The following is a 25,498-nucleotide window of genomic DNA, read 5'->3' on the forward strand; positions in this document are numbered from 1 at the left end:
TAAGCTGTTTGTACAAGGGGATATTAAAAACAACACATATAAATAGTTATGCCAAAATAAGTAGTTAGAAACAATAATAGAAAACATTTTTCTCTTACTTAGGAAAAATACTGTAAAATATTAACCAGAAAATGTGTAGATGGTAAGATTAAATATTGTAAATAACTTAATTCTTCCCAAACTTTACACACAGAGACAGTATATATTAATACAATGCCTGCCAGTGCCCCACAGATATTTGACAATGAATTCTAAAACATATGAAATAGTGTCTGAAAATAGCCAAGACAATTTAGAATAAGAGGAAGTTGTCTTTCCAGCTATTCAAATATAAGATATTGTAATATATGACAGGTATATTTCTATTCTATTATAAACTTCGGTCACTGAATCTACAATCTACTGAATAATCAGTAAAATAAAATATAAAACAACATGCCAGATTAAATTCACAGAGAAACCCCTTCCATATATAGCCATCTTAAAAATCTGGCTAAGCCCTGGCCGGTTTGGCTCAGCAGTAGAGCATTGACCTGCGGTCCAGAGAGACCCGGGTTCAGTTTCCGCTAAGAGCATGTACCTTGGTTGCAGTTTGTCCCCGGCCCTGGTTGGGTCGTGCGGGTGGCGACCACTCGATGTGTCCCTTTTACGTCGATGTTTCTCTCTCTATCTGAACAAAAAATGGAAAAATGTCCTTGGGTGAGGATAAAAAAAAACAAAAAAAAAAAAACCTGGTTAAAATATGGTTTTATAGTAAATTACTACTAATTTATGATTAAGCTGGTAGAAAGTAAAATACTTTTTCTGAGGTAGAAATGACAAGCTCCCATGATGCTCATAGGAGTTTGGGGCTAGAATGAGCTCTGCTCAAATAGCATGAAAAAGCTGCAACCTAAAAATGTAGTTTAAAGTGTGCTTGGATTGGTAGTGCCAGGCAGAATAAGCAAATGCAAATGCTCTCTGGAAAAGTGAACTTGAAATTCAAGCACAAAGGATTCCAAGATAAACTCGCAGAAATAGAGCTGACATTTTTTTTTTTAATCACTAAGTAACACAGGGGTGAAAATCATTACTTTCATCCATGAATGAAAATAACCTACTAAATAAACCTATAAAATGAAACTTAAATAAGAGACTGTATATATTGATGAGAGAAAATGAGGGAAAGGCAAAATTTAGAGTAATATGCCTGGATTTTTAGATTCAAAAAGCCAATAAACCCCCAGGCATGATCGTTTAAAACAAATGCACACCTAAACACATTGTAGTGAAACTTCAAAACACAATCACATAATTATTTTAAAAGCATTTATAGAGAAAAGACAAAATATTTACCAATAGGAGTTATATTAACTGCTGACTTCACATTAGCAACAATGGAAACCAGAAGCAAAGGATTATTATCTTTAAAGTGCTGAGAGAAAATACCAAGAGCCAAAAAGTGTAAAACTATCTTTCAAGAGATTAGATGCATTTAAGATATTTTTAGATAGTAAAACTGTAAGTTTGCTACCAACAGACTCCCAGTAAAGAAATTCTGACAGATATAGTTCAGGAGGCAGAAAAGCGATCCTAGAAAAAAGGCCTATATGGTAAAAGAAATAGCAAAGACAATGGCTAATTTTTGTGAGGAAATCTAAACAAACACCAATTGTATAAAAAAGTAACAACCATATACAAAATACAACAAATTAGATGAAATGAATTTCTAGAAAAATACAATTTAGAACTTACACAAGAAACAGAAAATCTGAATAGTCTCATATCTTTTGAATATATTGGCTTTTTTAAAAGTAATTTTTCTTTATTGACTTTAGAGAGAGGAAGGGAGATAGAAACATTGATGAGAGTGAACATCAATTGGCTGCCTCCTGCATGCCCCACACTGGGGATTTGGCCCACAACCTGGGCATGTGCGCCCTGACTGGGAATTTAAAAAGCAACCTCTTAGTGTATGGGTTGATGCCAACCACTAAGCCACACCAGCCAAAAAGAAGCCCAGATAGTTTCACCAGAGAATTCTACCAAACATTTGAAAAAAGAGATAATGACATTGTAACAAATACCTTTAATGCTCAAACTCACATTCTATCAATTTGCCTTTTAAATCAGAAGAGGGGAGAATTCGTCCACATTTTCCTATTCCCCACTGGTCAATGGTTGTCCATGGGGTGTTGACTCCCTTGTTGCAGTTCCAGGCTGTTCATGTGTGGGTGTTGGTGGGAAGGTTCCCACAAACATCCCATTCCTCATGACAGAGAAGCCATAGAGGTAGAAGTTATACCTTCCCCAAACTGGTTGCTGTTACCTCTTGCTTAGAAATTGCTATTTAATGCTTTGGGGACATGCACATTTGTGAATGTGTGTTTGTGTATATATATCTCCTTTAGATTACAAATTACTACATACGTTTATAAAATTGAATGGTTCTATACACACTTCTTTGAATTAAAAAACCATGTTTTAGAAATTATTTCTAAATTATAAAATTATAAAAATAGTTCAAAGAACACACACAATAAATATATAAAAATAAGAATGAAGGATATATATATATACATATACTTATATCTCTATATCCTCATATTTTTATATTTTTGTTGCCACTGTAAATAAGGTTTTCCTTTCATTATATTTTCTAATTGGTAATTATTTTTGTATAAAAGCTCAGTGGTTGAGCATTGACCCATGCACCCAGAGGTCGCCAGTTTGATTCCTGGTCAGGGCACCTGCCCAGGTTGTGGGCCCAATGCCCAGTAGGGGACATACAGGAGGTGGCCAATCAGTGTTCTCACTCATCAATGTTTCTATCTCTCTCTCCCTCTCCCTTCCTCTCTCTCTAAATCAAAAAAGAAAAAAGAAAAAAAAAGCTGTTCATATCCTCCTTCCTTGATGAATAACTTTATTGTTTGAGTTAGCTTTATCATTGATTATCTGGGATTTTCCAGATATATTATCAGTTCACCTGAAAAATAGAAAAGTTCTATTTTTTCTTTACTTTAATGGTTCCAGATACTTTTATGGTTCCAGGTATTTTACGGTATCTGTTTTCTATTGTCCAATAGCATTGGTTAATGCTTCCAGAACAGTGTGATAGTGGTCAAGATAGTGGGCATTCTTGCCTAGTTCTTTGACTTTAGTGAGAATGCCTTTAGTGTTTTTCCACTAAGTAAAAGGCTAGCTTTTGGAATTTCACATACACACATGTACATATATTCATGTGTACATACAAACACACATGTTAACAAAGAAACATAGATATACTTATGTTAAGTATTCATCCACCTCAATTTGAGATTTTTTTTTTGAGAATGGACATTGTTTTATCTAGTTTTTTCCCCCAGTATCTACAGAGAAAATATATTTAGACTTATCAACATAGTAAATACTATTAAGAGAAATTTCTTAAGACATTAATCTATTTTCCATGGAAGTGAATTATATTAATAGACTTCCTAATATTGAACTATTCTTGCATCTCTGATTAAACTTCATGTAGGCATGTGCATTCTTTCCATGTGGTATTTGAGTGTAATTACTAACAGTATATTAGGATATTTCCATTAATATCTTTTTGTTGTTTTTTGAAAATCAAGTTTAGGGTAAAATGTTACACTTGTATCATAAAAAGAATTCAGAAGTTTTCATTTTCTGTGCTCTAAACCAATCTATGTGACTTTGGGAAACCATCTGGTCTCAAAGGTTTGGTAACTCTCCTGTGAAAATATCTGGGCCTGTTTTTGCTTGGTTTAGATTTTATTGTGGGATAGTTTTTTGATCACTTTCTCTATTTTATTAAATTTGTTCTGTTTAAGCTTTGTTTTTATTCCTGATGTTTTTAATAATCATATTTACCTAAGAAATTTTATCATTTAGATTTTCAGATTTGCATAGAATGTTTTATTTTTATTTCCTCTGCATTTTCTTTTTTTATTTAAATAAATTAGCCAGTGGCTTATTTTAAAAACCCAGAAATTCTTTCTAATTTGCTATTTTTCTATTTACCTCACTTTCTGCTTTGATCTTTATTTCTTCCCTTGTACTCTTTTGCTTTATATTGCTGTTATTTTTCTAGTTGACTGAATTTAAGAATTTAATTTACTTATATTCTTTAATTTTTATTGATATAGGTGTTAAGACTATGAATTTCCCTCTATATTGTTTTACATAGATTATGATGTTTTCATTATCATTATTTTTCAGGAATTCTTCTTTTATTCTTCTTTTTTTTGTTTTTGTTTTTGGTACGTGCCCCTAGTGGGAACCGAACCTGGGACTCTCTGCTCCATAGGCCAATGCTCCAACTGCTGAGCCAAACTGGCCAGGGCTATTTTTCAGGAATTGTTTAGCTTCTGATTGTAGCCCTCTTTTCATTCTAGAATTATGAAATAGGTTTTTCAATTTTCAGGTAGAAGAGTCTTTTTATTTTTAGTTTTGTTTGCAATTTCACTTAGGATTTGTATTAATGTTACTATTTATACTTTATAGAAATTTTCTTTGTGTCCTAAATATTTTTTTCCCTGAGATTTCCATTTGCCTTTGAAATATATATACACACACACATATGTGTATATGTATATATATACACACATACACACTTTATATTAAAAAACATTTACCTCAGCAATTTAAATGAACTAGAGTGACAATTTAAGTGAAACACACACAAAATTGTGAGCATTAATAAAGGTGGATGCACAATCAATGCTAGGTAGATGAACTTCCATTCTCCCAATTAGAATCTGTTTTGGGGATCTGATGGCAACTGAGGTTGTCAAGCCATTTTGGTCTCCTAAACACTGGGACACATTCATTGTGATGCTAGGAAGTGCCCATGGTGTGACCAAAAATTATTTGACTGGATTTAGAAAGAACTCTCAAATTGGACAATGGATTGATAAACTTGTAGGTGGATCCTTTTGAACCAATACACACCCAGTGGTTGAACTGTTACTGCTGAGTGTATTGTGGGAATAGATGTTTTAAGTTCCTAGTGGAACACGTGTTAGACAGTATGGGTTATAAACATGGCAATTCCACAGGAAATCCTCTATTTGGATAGAATGTTTAATTATGAGGTTGGGGCCAGGGGAGAATAGACTCAGATAGGATTATATATAACACAATTAGTCCCTTTTCACTGACCCCTCTCCATCCCCCACCATGCCTACCTGTGGTAAACAGTACTACTGGTATTTGCAATAAGCAATAAAGAGTGAGGTTGAGAGGGTGGAAGACTCTGATGCTTCTTTTACTGCCTAACTATGCTTGCTGGACCTGAAAGGTTTTGATATCAGTAAAACTGATCGGGGATATAAGATGACAATTGCCATAGTAGTCTTGGCATGGCTCACATGTCAGGGAGTGAGAGATGTTCTAGAATGGTACAGTGTAGAAAAGGAAGAAACCATCTAGGGATGAATTTGTCTAGATGGTATTGATTAGACATGGTGAGGATTGGAAAAAATGGCAAAGGGTCTGCTTCAGGGACTCATCACACCATTCATATCACTGCAGAAAGAGAATAGCAACCCTGGTAAGGCAGGAACAACTCAGACCCTGGGAGGTCATGGGTAGGGAAGGGACCATTAACTTCTCTTGCATTCATATGTCTGGAAGGATGCACGGGAAGAGGATGAAGATGAAATTTTTTACATATTTTAAAAGCTACTAAAAATTTAAAAATAAAAACAACATTGTACCTAAATCTGGAATGAAAATTTAGAAATTAACATTCCAGGCCATAAAGCTGCGGCACTCTCTAGTAAGGACCTAAAATATAAATATAAAAGTTGGACTTGCTTTTAACGTGGCATACACATTAATTCACAATTTTCTAGTATGAAAAATTTTTAAGAAATGTATATATACAAGAATAGTGCAAACTGTTAACTTTATTTTTATTTAAGATAACTGATAAAGTCAACAAATATATTTTAATGTAACAAAAAGTTATAATTGATAAGTTTGCCACCTATATTTTAAAGAATTTCAACATATATTTTAGCATGGCCAAAGACTTAACATTTGAGTTATCCTTTCTGAAATGTAAAATGCACAATTATAATACTCATACTACATTTCTTACAATTTTAAAGCTTTAGCTAAAACATGAGTTTCTGCAGGTAAAAACAAGAGTTCTACTCCTAAGACAAATACAATGTATTACTAATAAAGTGCCATTGGATTAGACAATACTATTTTAACTATTTCCTTTTTGAAGAGGACAAAAGTACATAATAGTATATAGAACTAGTCATTTTCATACTAGTGTAGAATTAGTAATTTGCATTATACTTTGTGTAGCAAGCATGAATGCTTATTTATAGTAGATAGTAGCAACAATAAAGAATTCTCAAGAAAGATCACAACTATGACCAATGACAAGCCGTGTAGTCACCACTGAATATAGTTTAGCGTCCAGAGTTTTAAAAAAGTACAATCTTGAACTAAGATAAATCTAAATCTACCAACACCAAGAAATAGTTTTAGGGACTTCAGATAAATCATCGCTCTTTCAATTGTAAAACAGGTTTCACCCTATCCTAAGGAGGAATAGTGGTGGATGGTAAAGTTTGGCAATAAGTATGTTTCTAGCAGGTGAAAGCCTGTTGGCATTGCTACAGTACACAACGACTGCCTATGGAAAACATGCTAATAGGACGCATACAGCACTTTTCAGGCACTTGACTTCACTTGGTAGTAAATTGATATTCAGGTATTTATTTAATGGAAAAATATTAAATTATATAATAACTTCAAGTCATGTTCCTTTCCACAGAACATCTGTGTTCCATAAACTAAATCCAAATGTTTCCTGCTAAAATCAAATAAGGATGCCATATACCCAATTCAGAAAGAAAAAATTTAATAGATTAAAGTTAATAAATTGAATTTTCTCAATTTTAAGATTTTTCACAATAAAGTTTCCTTAAGGCTTTGTTGCCTTTACTTGTCTACTTGCTGGGAGATAAGTCTTGAAAACTGTGAAATATTATGCCTAAATGATATTAGAAAAATTTAAACTGTTGGTCAGTTTAATAAACTATTTATGGAAATATACCCATAGTTTGCTCTTACACTTCTTGAGAGCCCTATTTTGTCATAGTAAATCTGTTCATAGTTCATATAATAGAATTCAATATGTAAACATTTTAATGTACCTAAAAGAGCATTATAAATTTCGATCTGTTGTCCTTAAATATGTTTGGGAACTACTACATCAATATCTGACTCTGGAACTATCTTTGGGGTCCATGCTAAAGAAATGCTTTCAGATATATCATTAAGGATAGGGTTCTAAGATAAGAATATCAAACTCTATTCTAAAATAAAAAAAAAATAAAAAATATATATATATGGCAAGATTACAATAATAGATGTCACTAAATTCCCATTTTTTCTTGAATACTTAGCATATACTTTAAGTATGTTGATATTAAGGATTTTTTATTTGTATGTTATTACATTTTGGGAAAATTCTGCAACATATTTTTAGGCAGTTATCTTTAAAATAATGAAACTTCAACTCTTAGAACAAACAGCCCTGAGAACAATGCATTCAAATTACAGCTCAACTAGAAATAGTCTAATTGAGAAACTTTAACATACAAAAACAAATTCTGGAAAAGTTTGTAAATTAAAAAAAATTTTCCCCAACTTTTCAGGCACTACCAGACTACAGTACTTTTAAGAGTTGGAAGGACTCTGTAAAAAGAACAAACATACAAAGCTGTGCGTGCACATGTACACACATTGTGCTATAATGAAACACTGTGTCCCCAATTTTATAAACTAAAACATTTTATTGCAGCCTCTCCTAGTAAAGGTATCGTGCTCTGGTTGCAGGAAAGTTTTGGTAACTTATAAAACATTGGTTCAGAATTTTGTATGATCAATGGAAACTGATTCAAGAGCTTGGTTAGCAACAATTTCAAGGGATTGACGGCCCTTGGTAGGGAGAATGAAAAAAACTTCACAATTATGCTTAAATGATGCAAATGCAAGGTCAAAGTAGCAATGACTTGAACTATTTCAGAGGGTATACAGTCAGCCCTCATTTATCGCAGTTAATCAGTTCCAGACTCTACTGCAATAAATGAATTTCCGCAAAGTAGGATTATTTCTTTATATTACAGTCGTCCCTCGCCACTTTGCGCTTCAACTTTTGTGGCTTCCCTCTATCGCGTTTTTTTCAAATACTAGACTATATTCGAAAAAACCGTGATAGAGTGAAGCAGCGAAAGTCTAAGCACGAAGTGGCTAGGGACCAGTGCACAACTTTTAGCAAATAAGGTATAACAAAGTCTTCACAGTAGAAATGAAATGTTGTTCTAGAAAGAAGCACATATACCATTTATTAATATAATACTGTATATTAGAGATCTTCAACTGGTATGCCACAAGAATTTTTAAAACATGCAACACATAACTTTTTAGTCAAGGGTACTGATGTCTTTTTCCTTAGACTGTCAAATAAAAAAATGACAACCGACAATACAATAGCCGTCCAGTGTGAATGAATCAAAATTATGCCCCTCCCCCTTTTTTGTCAGATTGGTGTGCCACAGAATTTTAGTAATGCTTATGTGTGCCACGAGATGATAAAAGGTCGAAAATCACTACTGTATGTATATAAATTGGTGAAATGCCTGCAGACAAACATGGTGTATCACTGTATAATCTATCAACATGACAGTCTACATTCTATACATGGTAACTTGTGATATTTACCATTTGCTACAAAAAAGTACAACAAATACTAGGAATCAACTTTTAACATTTCTGATGTCAAAAAAGAATGAAGTCACTTCTGTTTTATGTTTAAAAACATTTCCTTGCTTCTTTTTAATACAATTTATAAAGCTTTACTAAATGAAATATTTTGTTCCAGAGAAATGTATTGACTTATGTGAAAATAAAGAGTCCCATATCTTTAAAATCTATACTTATATGTGAGAAAAGTATTTACACTTCTTTATAGTACTTAAAATGAATTATTTATGCATAAATAGCTTTTGCCATTCAAGGTATGAAGATAGAGATGCACTATTATAATTTACATACACTTAACTCGCAACTGAAAATATATTTATGTGAAGTCTGACAAGTTAAGAAGAATAAGGGCATGCTGATCCAGAATTAACACTAAACCACAACACTAGTATGGTTAACTGGGGTCATATGCATGACCAGCAAGCAGCACAGCTTAATAACTTTCTGGAATTCCTGTGGGTAATAATGCCAACCAGTAGCAAATAATATACACATTATAAAATACTAAAACACTAGAGCAGTATGTAGTAGATACTGAAATGGAATACTGGAAAGAATTTAGCCTAATTCCTAATTGTGCTTTGATGGGCAAAAATTAAAATGTTACATTAAAAATGATTAACTACAATCTTCATATTTCTTGTGCTTTAGAATTCTTTTTGCATTTCCTTAAAGTATCCTGCTTCTTCTCCAAATGGGTTTGCTGAAGCTAACACAAGATTTAAAAGTATGAGCAAATTAAGTAACTAAAGATTTGGGATCTTTTGTTTCTAATGCTACTTCCAGTCACTGATTAGATTAGTTACAGTATCACGTATTTTCTTCTAGATGATAGGAATAAAGGCCTTGTATAAGTCAAGGCATGATGGGAGAGGTCTCATAATCAGTCTTAGAGAATGAAGGTATTACTGACACAGTAACTTTGTTCTAAGTTTCACTCCAATATAATCATTGTTATTGAGTCAAAGGTCCTCACAAAACCAATGGCAATGTTTAGAATTCTAGAAACAAGGTATATATGATACAAAAGACTAAATAGATATTAGCAAAGTCTCCTAAAATATTTTTTAAAATAATTCAGTGTTATAGAATTCTTTCCTAGTTATATTTCACATGAGTAACTGAATCAAGTCATGTGACAATCAGAAAAAATACATATAGGTACTTCTTAAGTTAATGATTATCACATACAGTAACTTTTCTTCCATAATTCATTTTCATTTCACTTTAGCAAAAATGTACATAAACTTTACAAATGTTCCAAATCAACTTGAAGTAACAATTTCCAGTTTTTTTCTGACAAATAAATATTTTGGTGTCAAAAAAATCTACTTACAAATGGTGGGAAAGGAGTGACTACTATAAATAACATTTATCAACATAATTAATAAAAAGCACTGCATAGCATCCTATAAAGCTGGTCATTCCGTTAAAGAGAGAGACAGAGGACACAAAAATTTAAAAGTACAACTAGAAAGAAACTTTCTATTTCAATGCTGATTACAAAGACCTCAAATAAAAACTTACAGCTTTAATCAACCCATCTTGCCACTGTCTCTTGTGTCTTCTTTACTTGCCAAAGTAAATATGACTTGCTAATAGTTACCCAGCAGTTTAATACACAAGCAGGTATGAAAATCACCATATATAAGGCTATATTAAATCAGCCAACAATTTGGCAAAGAACAGTAAGACTGAGGTAATGCAGGGTACTGCACATGGCTACTAAGACTACTGACACTTTTTGATAACATGATTTTTGTTTAAGAATTTGTTATCAGGCTGAAACTGTGACAGTTCCAATCCATAATCTACTTACTCTATGATATTTGTCTGAAATTAATGCAGAGCAATTAAACTTAAATGTGGTACTTTAATACCACTAGATGCTACATTGTTTGATTTAAAACCCTGGTTTATTTATCATTTAACTAAAATTCAGGAATGATGTGCTCAGACAAATCACATCTGTGGAAGCTACCTTGTCTTTTTTTTTAGAGTCACATAATGAAAACCACAGGAATGTCATAAAAAATATTTAAAAAAAAAAAAAAAAAAAAAAAGAATTATACATCTTGATTATTTTTAAAAATTACTAATTGCCTGCAAAACTAACTCAGCACAATTTCAAAACAATTAAAAGGTAAATGAGGTTGCTTCTGAAGGCCATAGCTTTGGTGACAACTTAGAACCAAACTTGAGATCTGCAGCTGGTCCAGACCTAAACAGGATGCTCATGCCTGATGCTCCCATTTATTTGCAGGACTTGATGGCTACAGCATATTCTTCACTCATTGCACACATGACAGAAACCTAGAAGGGAAAAATGCAAGCAAAGTTTCTTCAGAAGGCAAGACATATATAAGATATACTTAATTCATTATATACTGTATATTCATGGATATTATATATATATTAACTCTGGATAAAGGTATTCCAAGACCAAATAATCCACTTTCTTTATAGTTCCCAACTGAGAAATTTCTCAAATTGTGGTTTTTAAGACAACTGCCAGGGACCAGAGAGAATAAAAGCTATAAATGTTTCAATACTTATTAGATGTTATGTATTTCCATAGCATTCGTTCTCAAACTTAAAAAATAGCTCAAATGTTGATCTTCAAAACAAATCTGAGGCTGACAGTATCTATATAGTAAAACATTTAACTTTGATATTTCTTTGGTAAATGGGTCTCTATGGATATCATAGGAAAACTGCCTTATACAGATTCTTTTCAACATTTTGGCAGTATTTAAAAGCTACCTTTTATGTAAGTATTTTATGCAAACTAGTTGAAACCAAATTTTTATAAAATGGTTTTAAGAAATAACCTTCCCATAGGTCTTTACCTGTACATCTTCACCTGCATTGTATTTTCCTTCTATTTCTTTGCCTAGTTCACCTTCTGGCAGCTTAAGATCCTCACGAACTTCACCAGTTTCTGTCAGCAGGGAAAGGTACCCATCCTGAATGCATATCAGCTATTGAAAGGAATGATATCATTTGTACTGATTAGATTATATCCATTCCTTTTTAATATTTACATAGTTAAGTTGCAATCCACATTAATTAGTATAAGTACACAGTAATACTTTATATTCTTTGTGCTTAAAAAATACAGGACATACAAAACTATAAAATACATATAGATAAAAGTGTAAGTTCACTCCTCCCACACTCCCCTTTCTCCCAAGTCTCTAAATTATTAAACAGTTTAGGCTTCTTTATAATGTATCGTGAAGCATTTAATTTATGTATACAATATAAATATTATTTAAAGAAACATAAATAGTATAAGTATTTTCAGCAAGTTTTTACTTAGTAAAATGTCTTAACTCTTCCCAAATTGAAAAACATAGACCTACCTTAGTCCCTTTAACCATTTCACAATTGCATAGATATACTGTAACTATGTAATCATTTTCCCATTGATGGGTATAAAGGTTATTTTTAGTTTTTCACAATTAAAACAATATGTTTTTTAGTTTGATTACAAAGTTAAATGGAAAATTTTAGTCTCCAACTCACTGCCACAATACCAGATTTTTAAAAAAGGACAAACACTAGCTTATTGAAGAAAAATGAAACAAACTCAAGTATCAACCTAATTTGTAAGACACAGTTTTGATACAATTAAATTTCTTTTATTATAGGCATGAGGAAACAGCCAGGCTGCACTCATATTCTAAAAGCACGTATACCATCAGTGTGCCTAGAATTCGAACAGGTTTTATAGAAAGCAGTCACCCCGAATACCAGATGTTAACAATGACATACACAAAAGGAGTCACAGACATGGCCCTGGACCCCCTTTTATGCTGTGATACATACAACACTGTCACACTGTAGGTGTAGTTTCAAACCTCTCCTCTATGGTACTACCAAGTCTGGCTTTCTACACTAACCCTAATTACCATAGGAGGTATCAGTTCTACACAACTAGAATCTCAAAAACAAAAATATAAACATCCTACAAAGCAACCACAAACACTTTTAATTAATCTTTGTGTCCTTTAAACATTTGTGAGGAGGTTGTTAAAGGAGTGAGGGATAAGGAGATTGAGGTAAAACTACAATTTTTAAACAATTAACTATAGGCTTACAAGGCAGATCTTTTGTATTTTGGTTCTTTAAGCAATTCCTTGAAGTAGAACTTGTCTATTTCAAGAATTAAAGGTTCCCACTGCCTTAGTGACTGAAACATAGGAGCCTAATAATAATACTGGTATTTTGGTATTTATTTATACAATGGTGGTAACGTTATTTTTGAGTCAAGAATTCATAAAATAAACTGTGGGATGAAATATAAAGCATTTCAAAATAAAATGTATAAAAATATTAAAACATAATGTAAAATTTATTTATATATTAAATACGTATTAAAATAAATTGCTTTATAAAATACAATTAAAATAAAAAATAAAACTAAGCTATATAAAAATAAAATTAAATAATGAAAATGAATTATTTGATCCTTCTTAAATTATTTATTCAAAAACTTTTTAGATATACAGAAAAGTTATAAAAATATGCAAGAAAATCGCATGTCTTTTACCTAGATCCATGCATTAACATTTAACCACATGTTCATCTTTCTCTCTCTGTATATACAGAGTATATAAAGTAAATAGCATACATTCTTATTTTTACTGAACCATTTGAGAGTGAGTTTTACATGATTCTTTTTTTTTTTTTTATCCTCACCCGAGGACATTTTTCCATTTTTTGTTCAGACAGAGCGGGAGGAAGAGAGAGAGAGAGAAACATCGACGTGAAGAGACACATCGAGTGGCTGCCACCCACATGACCAACCAGGGCTGGGGACAAACTGCAACCGAGGTACGTGCCCTTAGCGGGAACCGAACCCGGGTCTCTCTGTACCGCATGCCGACGCTCCAACCGCTGAACCAAACCGGCCAGGGCACGATTCTTTACATAAATATTTCACTGTATTTCTCCTAAGAACAAAGACATACTCTTACACAATCAGCTTAGTTTTTAAAATCGGGAAATTCAACATTTTTTTTTTTTTTATCCTCACCCGAGGACATTTTTCCATTTTTTTGTTCAGACAGAGCGGGAGGGAGAGGGAGGGAGAGAGAGAGAGAGAGAGAGAAACATCGACGTGAAAGGGACACATCGAGTGGCTGCCACCCGCACGACCAACCAGGGCCGGGGACAAACTGCAACAGAGGTACATGCCCTTAGCGGGAACCGAACCCGGGTCTCTCCGGACCACAGGCCGGCGCTCTAACAGCTGAGCCAAACCGGCCAGGGCCAACATTGTTAAAATATTATTCAATCTATAGTCCATATTAAAATTTACAAATTGTCCCAATATTGTCTTTGATGGTAACTTTTTCCTCCCAACTCCAGGATCATCATACCCTGTATTTATTTGGCTGTTATATCAGTTCCGTCTTCTTTAAATTGAACAGTTTCTCTCCTTTGTCTTTTCTGACATTGATGTTTTTGGAGAACACAGATTCACTGTATTATAGACTATTCCTCATTTTGGGCTTGTCTAATTGTTTCCTCATGATTCAGGCAATGCAATTTTGGAAGGAATAATACGTAAGTGATGTGTCCTGAGTATCACATCAGAAGGCAAATTATTTCAATTTGTGCTATTACTTGTTATATTAACTTTGATAACTTTCCCCTTTTTAAAAAGTTTTCAACCTTAAAAAAAAAAAAAGCTAAGGGTGTCATTGCTGAGTTTTAAGCATATTTTTGTGCAATTTTTTCCAGCTCCTCTCAAAGTTGACACTATAGAGTTGGAAGGCAGGATGGTAAGGAAATAGTTATAAGTCAATTCCAAATATTTCCTTCTGAACCTTCACCTTTAAACAAATCTACTCATTTGATAAATTTAAGATGTTTCTGAACAATTTTTTGTGGGGCTAGAGAATGTAATCATTTGTTATTAGCAAGCAGAGCAGGGAGATGGGAGAGGACAGGGTCAGAAAACCTGTAATAGAGGTGTTAGGCATGTGTTGGTGTATCAAGTTGCTGACTGACAAATGAAATATTATGTCTCAAATATACTGGTACCAGTATGTGTGTTTATTTTTCCTACTAAAAGAATCCAGTGTATGGTGCTTTTTCTCTCCATAGGGTTCCTTGGAAAAATAATTCCAGGTCCAGAGCAGGAAGTATACACGATGACCCTGGAGCCAGCTGTTACAGTACTAGAAAGCATGGTGCTATCAAAGACTACTGGGCCCATATGAAAGGGATTCAGGAGCTCACGTAAATAAGACCCCCCGCCCCCAACCAAAGATAGGATAACTTACTAACTGATAAGGATAATAACTACCATAAATTGAAATATAAACATGTCTAAAGTTCATAGTGAAAAAAATTTTGATTGGTCATCTTCAGTGAAAGCTAAGGAACCAACTCATTTTAAAAACTGGTAATTAAAGAAAAGAACCAAGCATTTATACTCCTGTTCCTAATATATACTGTACCATAGGGTAAACAAACAAAAACTTGATGAAGGAAAATTTCTCTTCATAGAAGTGTTACAGCTAAAAAAAAAGAAATGAAAGAATATTATTTTGTCTCCCCTAATAAATTAATGGGTTGAGGCAATTATCACATATCTAATAACATCGCAAAAAGAGAAACAATCAAACTTATCTACCTTATGGTTGTACGTAACATCACCTATGGAGTAGTTTGTATTAAAGAAAGAAGGGGAAGAAAATAAAAATCTAAGCTGAATCTGATCAAGCCTCTACATCTAATTATCATTTTCAGGAAGTAGAAGGAAAACAAGAATATGTTAAACGACAAGGAAATGCAATTAGCAAAATACAGAGTGTGGGAAAATCTACAAAACAAATGATACAGTTTCTTTATCAAAAAATTGAGAATGGGAAGGAAGACAGAGAATTCCCGTGTGTGAGAGAGGAGAATCTATAAATTAAAATAGATTTAAGAAATATATCAACCAATTTCCTTCTTAAAATTTTTTTTTTCTTTATTGATTTTAGAGAGACAGAAAGGGAGAGAGAGAGAAAAACATCAATGAGAGAGAACATGGATTAGCTGCTTCCTGCATGCTCCCCACTGGGGACCTGGCCCACAACCTGGGCATGTGCCCTGACTGGGAATCAAATTAGCGACCTCTTGGTGCATGGGTCAACGTTCAACCACTGAGCCACACTGGCCAGGTACACCAACCAATTTCAATGCTTGGATCTTACTTACGTCCTGATTTAGACAAACTATAAACCAAAAATCATAACCATCACATCCAAAAAGGGGAAAACAAGACAATTAGGAAATGTAGATATTGGCTGGATATTTGAAGATATTAGAGAATTCTTAATTTTGGGGTGCCATAGTGTTTTGAGTTTTTTACAGTTCTTATACTTTAGAAATGTATAACAAAATATCTTCAGATTAAATCATAAATGATATAATATCTTGTATTAGCTTCAAAAATGATCAAGAGGTAGCGAGTATGAAAAGAAAAAATAGGAGGTGGGGTATAGATGAAACAAGACTGTCCACGTGTTGATAATTGTTGAAGCTGGATGATGGGTACATGGAGGTCATTATATTTTGAAAATTTCCACAATAAAAGGTAAAAAAAGAAAAATGCTATAATATATCAGAATTCTAGAGAGCACTGTAACCACAAAATGGCTAGAGACACAGGGAGCTGAAGAAGTAAAGCATTAACTAAAAGGGAGGATATGAGAGAGTTAATGACCACGGATTCTGTCCATGATGTGGTAAGAATAAGAAAGAACACTAAGGGAGAAGTATAGAGAAACTTTTTTGCCTATATTTGTATTATTGGTATACAAAAGGCTGGAGAAGGCATATCATCACTACAAGTGCCTTCCTAGCCCTAATTTCTGAATTTAATTTTGTTCCTCAACCTATTTCAAACAACCAGACATGTAAGACCTCTTTCTTTCTATTTCTTCCTTTTCCTCTTCTCCCAGCCTCTCAAACTACTTCCTTAGAGCTGCTGTTTCCTGGTAGAGACTTAATGCTTGATCACTGTTACTACAAGATTTAAGCAAATAGCACTATCATTAACTGGAGCGTTATCTGACCCACCAGGCTATGAAGTTGGATATGCACAGCAGCATTATCAAGTGGGAGTAGCATGCATGAGATCAACTTGAGCAGGTCCTAATAGCACAAATAAGTTGTATAAGAAGTAGCTCAGACTGAGAAAGTACCTCCTTCTACTACAACAAGTTCTCCCTCAACTTATACCAATGGCTTTATGGGGAGTTTCTCTATGATCTACTGATTGTAAAAGAAAAAGATTCCAAATGGTTTCTAGATGTTATGTATGATCTGATCAAACTATTCAGAGATAACCCTGGAAAGACAGCGGGGGTGAAAATTTCATGCACTGGACATGAAAGAAGCAGGAACTAGAGGTTTGGATTTACACTGATTATAGGATTATAAGAGTTTATTAGATGGAAGGTCAAGGACATGAAAGAACAAGAGAAAAAAGTTGGTGACAATAATGTCTGGGGAAGTGGTATGTAAGGACTTCTCCACATAGTTAGAAAACGTGCCATATGAATGCTTACCAAAGGGCATCTGCTACAGAGAAGTCAGACAATTAGGTAGAGAAGATGATCTATCTGTAAATGTTTCAGCTTCTTCTTGTAGTCTTCCCAGTCCTTGCTCAGTTGGCTTATAAAGTAGGTGGCCATGGTGGCAATGAGCTCAATGACACAGACTTTCTCTCACCAAAGTTGATCTGACTATAGCCGCTACTGAGTACCTCACAGCAGAGACCAATAGAGTCCCTGATATGGCAACATTCTCCAGGAGGAACAGCCGGCCACCTGGTAACACTGTACATCTTCCATCGTGGAAGAGGCAGTGGTTCTTCATAGGTAGAGCATTTGATTCTTACTCTACCTGTGCATTTGCTTTCCCTGACTACAGTGCTTCTGCTAAAATCTCATCTGCAGATTTACAGAATGCCACATTCCTGTCAGTATTGCACACGGTATCATTTCTGACTAAAACCCTCATTTGACAGGCACAACAAAAAGGTAACAGGACAATGCTCAGAGAATCCACTGGTCCATGTACTCCATCATTCTGAAACAGCCTGCCTGTGGGGATTGGTCTGCTTAAGATTCATTTTGCCAAATGCTGGGTTATACCTTGTGGGCCTGAGCACTATTTTACAGGCTCTAATATATTCCAATATCTGGTACTAATTCTCTTATAGGTGGAATATACAGGTCTGGGAACCAAAAGTTGTAGCTCTTCTCACTATTACCCTAGTGACACCGTAACAAAACATTTGCCTCTTGTTCCTGCAATACTAAAATCTGCTAGTTAAGACATTTTTTATTCTCAAAGAAAGACTTCTACCAGAGAACACAAATATTCCATAGAACAGGTAAAATGTTAATCTCAAGGAACTCATAGCATCATTATTTTCTTTGTTGCTGATCTTTTTTAAATTGCAACAAACAAAATTCAACTCACGTATCCCAATATCCAAAACGCATACCACTTATTCGAATAACTAGGATTTAATTTCATAGTTTTGCCAATTCACCAATAATCCAAATGTCCACAATATATACTTTAACATGCTCTGTAATAATTGGTTTTCCTTCTGAAAAATGGTCTTCAAATGACAGATAAAACTTTAGTGAATGTAGAAAAGGCACTTAACTTGTGGTACAAAGAATACAGAACTTTCTAAAGGAACATGACTCAAGTGAGTATTAGAGTCTGAGCAAGTGTTTCTGTATTAAAAAACTTGGGGATTCCCAAAGATGTCTGGGTGTATTTGAATTTTACACCATCACTGAACCCCAGACTAATGGAAATTAGCAATTCTAATCCTAACTACATCTTGCAATGGAAGTTAGAAGACATTTTTTCTTTCATTCTGTACTTATTTAAAAATATATAAAGTTAAAATTGTAAATGTTAATACATTTCTTTTATTAAACAAAGATTTACATTTCCTTTTTTTGTGACCTCATCCTCAACAAAACTGCATTGAATATCTATATGAGAAGATTAGGTATTTATATTTTATTTTTTCCATTACCATGTATCCCTTCAATGCTCTCTTCCACTTCCTCCCTTACCCTAACAATCACACTATTGACCATGTGGATGAGTTCTCTTTCTTTTTTTTCCCAATTCTCCCAGCACCCCTGTCCCCCACCCAGAGCTGTAATGAATATATATATTTCACGTTAGCTGACTGCCAAACTGACACTTGAAATACTGAACAAAGCGAGTACAAAGGACTACATGTAGCCAAATAACAAGAAAAGTATGTTTTTAATCAAGGAACTTGGAAAGGTGAGTGAAGACCGTCAGAGCATAACTATAACTGGAAAGACTAACAGAGCCATTTTTTTTTTTTTTTTTTTTTTAATGAACAGAAATAAGTATTCTGTGGTGACTTGATAACGAAGAATGTGATCACTGAGTATATATTCTGCAAGGCACTGTTCTAAAAATTGACTAATTAAAGCTCACAAAAATCCCATGAGGAGTTCATTATTTTTACTCTCATTTTACAAATAAAGAAAGGAAGGCAAGAGGTTAAGTAACTTGCCATCAGATGTCACACAGTGCCAAAGCAAGGATTTGTCTGGCTTGAGTTGTTCTCTTACCCAAGCTACATACTAAAGGCTGGGACTAGAGTGAGGCAGGCGAATCACTTGTCTTGGGTGCAAAATTTAAGGTGGTGCCAAAAAGAAACATCAATGATCAGATAAATATTTTAATGCAATATTTTTAAAAATTAGAATTAATGCAAGAATTCCATGATGAACAAAATATCCAAGTTTTAAAAAAAGATAGAATGAGAATTACTGATTTTTCCTTTTGCCTTAGGCTCCTATGTGGCTTGGCATTGTTGCGTGTCCTATCTTTATTTAAAATCTTGTGCTCTAGGCAAGGGAATCACTCACCTCATTCCCCTCACCCTAGTCTGGGCCCTGCTATAGCTCAAAATATAACCCACACCAAATTTTTCCTTTATATTAAATCTTGAGTTCCAATTAATGGACTGGCTAATTTGATCACAGTAGTAATTATCTGAACTAGTGATTCCATCTTTCTGAAATATTCAAAGGCAAAAGCCTTCTATGTTGACTGCATATTAACAATGAATATTGAATAATCAAAGCATTCACATGTTAAAGATGCAAACGGAAATCCACCTTTGGCAAAATTCTATGCTTAGCCTTAGTTGACTGCACCTCAATGAATAATTAGGTATGCATTTAACAAATGTTTATTGAGCACTTACTATATGCCTTGTGTAAATTAGGTGCTTCAAGAATAATGGAAATCCATACAACAGAAAATAAATTACTGGTTGCCAAGGTCTGGAGGGGAGGGGAAGAGGTGAAGAATGGAAAGTGTTAATAGGCGTGGATTTCTTTTTGGAGGGATGAGGATGTTCTGAAACTAATTATGATGGTGACTGTGCAACTCTGTGAATACACTAAAAACTATGAAGTTGTACTCATTAAATAGGTGAATTGTATTGATGTAAATTATATCTCAATAAAGGTGTTATTAAAAAACAAAACAAACAAAAAAGAAAGAATGGAGTGAAAAGTGGGAGCAGGAAAAAACGACTTTTTGATATATATCTACTTAGGAGGTAATTATGGGGTACAATTTCTAATTTAATCCTCACATTATCCCTCTTTTGTAGATGGAAAGAGTAAGGCTCAGAGAGGTTCATAATTTATCCAAGGTCATCCATCTAGAAAGTAGCAAAACTGAATCCAAACCCAGAACTGCTTAACTAAACAAACAAACAACAACAAAAACACCTGCTATTATTTATTTATTTTTAATCCTCACCTGAGGACATTTTTCCATTTTTTGTGTAGATAGAGTGGGAGGGAGAGAGAGGAAGAGAGAGTGAGAGAGAGGAAACATCCACGTGAAAGGGACACATTGAGTGGCCTCCTCCTGCATGACCCAACCAAGGCCGGGGACAAACTGTAACCATGATACATGCCCTTAGCGGGAACCAAACCTGGGTCTCTCTGGACTGCAGGTTGATGCTCTAACCACTAAGCCAAACCGGCCAGGGCACACCTGCAATTATACTGAGACCATTCAAAATTCTACAAAGCATTTGAGGCTACCTAGAAAATATTTATGGTAAGTGGGGAAGTGAAAATATAAAACTGCTTACTAGATTCAAACCATGTAAAAATATGTTTACATGTGGACAAAGAGTAAAAGGAAATCAGAGGGTAATTGTAGTTGATGGTAAACTTCTTTAGGAATTGTACAATATAATAAAAGGTACAGAAGGAAATCAGTTAAAACTGGATAAAACAAATCTAAGTGTCACACCTGCATCTCTCACTATGTAAAATAAACAGAAAGGTGTTCTATATATGGTATGCTTGATACAGAAATCGAAGACTTTCAAGAAAGACTTTAGTTATGATTAATCTGAGCTCCCACATCCTGAGGTCAATGGTTTGGTTACTAGTAATACTCCAAACAACAAAATGCTATCATTACACATGACCTATCCAAATGTATAATTGGAACTAAAACCTGAAGTTTATACCTATAATTTTACAAAAGGTCACAGCATGGTCACTGAATATAAATAAAACAATCACATATTTTTTGGTATTTTCTTCACATATTCAGCAACCATGCATTTTATTCTTTATATTTAAGGATTTCAACTTATTTCCTATTTAAGAATACCAAATTCTGACTGACATTTCATTAAGATACAAACTTGGTTGGTGAACATGAATTCCAATAATTTCTTGAAAGTCTTAGGTCTGATAAGTGAAAAGAAACAAGACATCTAGGAGGGAGTTACTGAACTTTGAAATATTTAACAACAAAGAGAACAGTAATTTTACTAAAAATTAAATTTATCCAGTCACAGTATATAATCCCTTAGTCTGAGAAACATTAAGCCTTCAACTTTTTAAAAATGCAAGAATGTTAAAATAGCAAACTAGCAATAATCCTAGATAAGATACAACTGTTTAATGTCACTATTTCTCCAATTTCAAAGATAAGTGGTACCTAATAATTGGTTAGAAAAATCTACAAAACTACTACTGGTTTTCATTAAATTACAATTGATAGCAGAATGTATTTACACCTTTAAGAAACAAGCAGCATCCTAAAGGAAATTAGGACTTACTTGATAATCATTTCTCTTAATATTTGGAACATCCATGTTGTGAGTAGAAGGGCAAATATCTTCATATTTTTTGCCGGTGAAAATATCAATTCCAACAAGGTGAACCTAACAGAGAAGGGAGAACAGAAAACCCGTTTAAACTTTGCCAAGTATATCACTCATTACATACAAAGAGCACAATATCAATGCGGATTACAACAGATTCTTTCTCCTTCCAAGGTCATCTAATTTCACTTTCTTTAACAACAACAACAAAAAAAGTAGTGGTCATGGAATTGAGCAGTGAATAACTAAATGGTATCGATACATCAAGACCCAAATCATATACGGTCCAATAATTAAATTATAAGAGGGTATGCGAAGTTAGGTTTTAAAATTATGTTAGAACAGGTTTTCTCATCTGTAAACTGAACAGATCTTCTAAGTCACTAGGACTCAGGAAAGTTTCAATTCCCAATTAATGAAACGTTATAAGGGCCCAAGAAGGAAATGCTATCTTTCAGTATTCAAAGTAATAGATACCCTAGTAATTGTGGGAAGAAGAAGAAAAAAGTGCTCATTACAAAGTTATAAGTATAGAAGTCTTACGTTCTGTAATATAATACAAATGATCAAAATCTCAACGCAAAGGCAGACCTGGAAGGGCACTTACCTTGGCATGACCGTGCTTTCCAGTTTTGGAAGTTGACATCTCTACTATTTTGCATGGTCGTCCCTTGAGCACCACAAAGCCGTTTTTGCGCAGGGCTGAGCACTGCATAGGGTATGTGCTGGAAGCCCCAGCATCTCCAGTAGTGAAATCGATTTCATCCGCCATGGGTGGGCTGGGGAGGTGGTCCCTTTTCCGAGGGAACTACGCAAAAGTTTGTGTTTGCTCTCTAATAACGGGCACAGAGGTAAGGCAACATCTCATTTCAGACAGGTTACGAGCCAAGGATCATGAATCTATTATTTTTGCATTTACAGAATACCCACCCAAGAGTAGTGGACACTTGCTAACTCTGGCCTCTACAAACTTTTCCATCCACTGGTCGGGAGGTGGGTGGGAAGTCGCAGGAGAGCTCGCTGGGATGGGGAAGACCCACCTCGGCGCGCACCCGCGCTGGGAGCGGCAAATCCCAGCCCCCGCCGTCCCACCGCAGGAGAACCCGGCGACCTTCCCGCACCGCGCCGCACCACCCGGCCCTCCGCCGCCGCCCTGATCTCCACTGCGGGGACCCAGCCCAGGCCGCACGCCCCCGCGAAGGATGGGGATAACTCCACCCGACCAGCAGCACTAACCCTCGAGCATGGGGCGCGCACTCCGCCCCCCGCCGCGGCGCCGTAGCCCCGGCCTCTCAGGCGCCCCCTTGTCCAGCCGGCATCCCCGGCCCGGCCCGGCCCCACATGGGCCTTAGCTCTGGCGGGTCCCGCGCTCGCCTCGGTTCCCCTATCTATCCTTCGCTCGTTAGGACTCGGCTCCGGCCGTCTTCCCTGGTCCTTCCTTGCTCCGGTCCCAGCCCTACCAGTTTTTCCTTATGTTTTCACCTTTCAGCAAAGAAAGAGCGCCTTTCTCCTGCGCACCCGCGCGGTTCCCCTAGAAGCTGCGGCGGAGGTAGCGGTGGCGACCAGGGCAGTTCCAAGAGACGGGGCGGGGCCGCCACACTTCCACACCCCGGCCTCCCCGCCCTTTCCCGCCCCCACCTCAGCCCGACTTCCGGGATAGGTCCGGCGCGTCACAGGCACCGCCCTCCAGGGCTACCATTGGCTACAAGCTCCCTGAGACCCCGCCCAGTCACGTGAAGAGCGCCCTGGCAACCCCACGTGCTGCGGATTAGTGTACTTCCGGCGTGAAGAGCGCTTTCTGGAGGCTTGTCGCTGAGGGTAAACTCGCCGGCAAGGAAACTTGCTCCCTCAAACTTTTAGGTTCGTTGCGTTGGGGTTTCGTTGAAGTTAACAGGAACTAAACCACGTGCTGCGTGAACCCTGCCCTCACGTGCGTGCGGATTGTCACGTGACAGTTGTCAGCCCTTTGGAGGCGAGTGACTTCAATCGTGTCGCACGTGGCTGTGGAGGGAACTTTGGATTCGAATTTCAGCTTTCCTTTGCCGTCAAGCCCATGCTTGTTCCTCGAGGAAGAGCCCAAATGCAGTATTTTATTACCCAGCTCCACACTGTGGGCTCCTCCTGAGACCTCGGCCATCCATGCTGTCATGAGTTTATGACAGCAGCTGTCACTGGGTACCCTGCTGAAGTCAGCAGTGCACTCGGGTGGGAACTCATAAGACACCCTTTAACTAAAACGCAGCTGTGAAATGACCGAACTCACTCCTCCCAGAGGCCGTGAGGAAGTTGTAGAGGTGAATGATGTCTGACTCTCACCACATTGTCCAGTCCAGTAAGATGTGCTGCCAAACTCAGCTCTTCTTTCTTCCTGCCGTTGGCATTCCACTGAGTTAGAGGCATGTCCATACCTCATTAGAGCAGTTAGGTGGTCGTCACCCTACATGCAGCCAATAGAGACTTGCATAGGATGAAGGACGAACGCTCTTAAGAGACGTGCTCCTCTTTTCACAATGCATAACACTTTCTTCCCTCGGAAAGGTGACTCCATACCCCAGTTTATGTGGGTGATATTGTATTGCTCTCTTATGAATTGTCCCATTTCTCACATTCCTATGTGGCTCTACAGTTGACACAGATATTTCACACATACTGTCTAACTTAACCTTTGCAATGAACAAGTGAACTCCCGTTAACAGCTCAGTCTTTAGCTAATATAGAAAGAGCCAGATTAGAATCCTGGTTTATGAGCCTACTCTGCTCTTCCTTACACCACCTAGCCTTTCCCTGTCTGTTGTTATTCGAATGATTGCTAATGTTTAGAAGTATTTATGTAATCAGGAGGTGCATTCAATGTTTTATGTATATTATTCCTTTAATCTTGATCTTGACTGTTAACATCAGGTTCATTAAGTTATGATTTATACAAAGTAAAATTTATCTTTTTTAGTTATGAGTTTTGAAGAACATAGGCAGTTGTGCCACTCCCACTATCATCAAGATACAGAATATTTTCCTCATTCTCAAAATTTCCCCCTGCCCTTTTGTGGTTGTTTCCCTCCCCCACACCCAGCCCCTGGTAATTATTAACAATTATTCTTTTATATACATTTTTAGTTGTGGAGAATAGCAGAGAATATTTAATTTCCCCAAATCACACAGCTAGCAAGTCAGAAGGCCAAGACTGGCAGTTTGGCTCCACAATCACTGCTTTAACTACCACTACCAAAACACTAAAAGTAAACATATAAGTTGAAAAAGGGAAATAGAAAACGGATACCATTTATTTTGTAAGCATTAAAATGTTGGAGTGGCTATAGTGATGTTAGATAAAGTAGACAACAAGACAGAGTATCACCAAAAGAAAAGAGACATTTCATTAGAACACATCTAATTTGCCCTGGCCAGTTTGGCTCAGTGGTTAGAGCGTCGGCCTGCAGTCCAGAGAGATCCGAGTTCAGTTCCCACTAAGGGCACGTACCTCGGTTGCAGTTTGTCCCC

General features: G+C 35.8%; 1 protein-coding gene across 1 annotated transcript; it reads right to left on the reverse strand.

Moving 5' to 3' along the window:
• Window positions 1-10,853: 10,853 nt before the first annotated feature.
• EIF5A2 (eukaryotic translation initiation factor 5A2) lies at window positions 10,854-23,550 on the reverse strand. Its single transcript, XM_036243214.1, has 5 exons — window positions 23,483-23,550; window positions 22,608-22,833; window positions 21,956-22,060; window positions 11,625-11,756; window positions 10,854-11,088 (listed from the first exon to the last, which is right to left on the reverse strand). Exons 2-5 carry the CDS (start codon window positions 22,770-22,772, stop codon window positions 11,029-11,031), a joined length of 462 nt encoding a protein of 153 aa, XP_036099107.1. The 5' UTR covers window positions 22,773-22,833; window positions 23,483-23,550; the 3' UTR covers window positions 10,854-11,028.
• Window positions 23,551-25,498: the final 1,948 nt, after the last annotated feature.

This window comes from Molossus molossus, unplaced genomic scaffold, assembly GCF_014108415.1.
Source record: "Molossus molossus isolate mMolMol1 unplaced genomic scaffold, mMolMol1.p scaffold_m16_p_5, whole genome shotgun sequence".
NCBI lineage: Eukaryota > Metazoa > Chordata > Mammalia > Chiroptera > Molossidae > Molossus > Molossus molossus.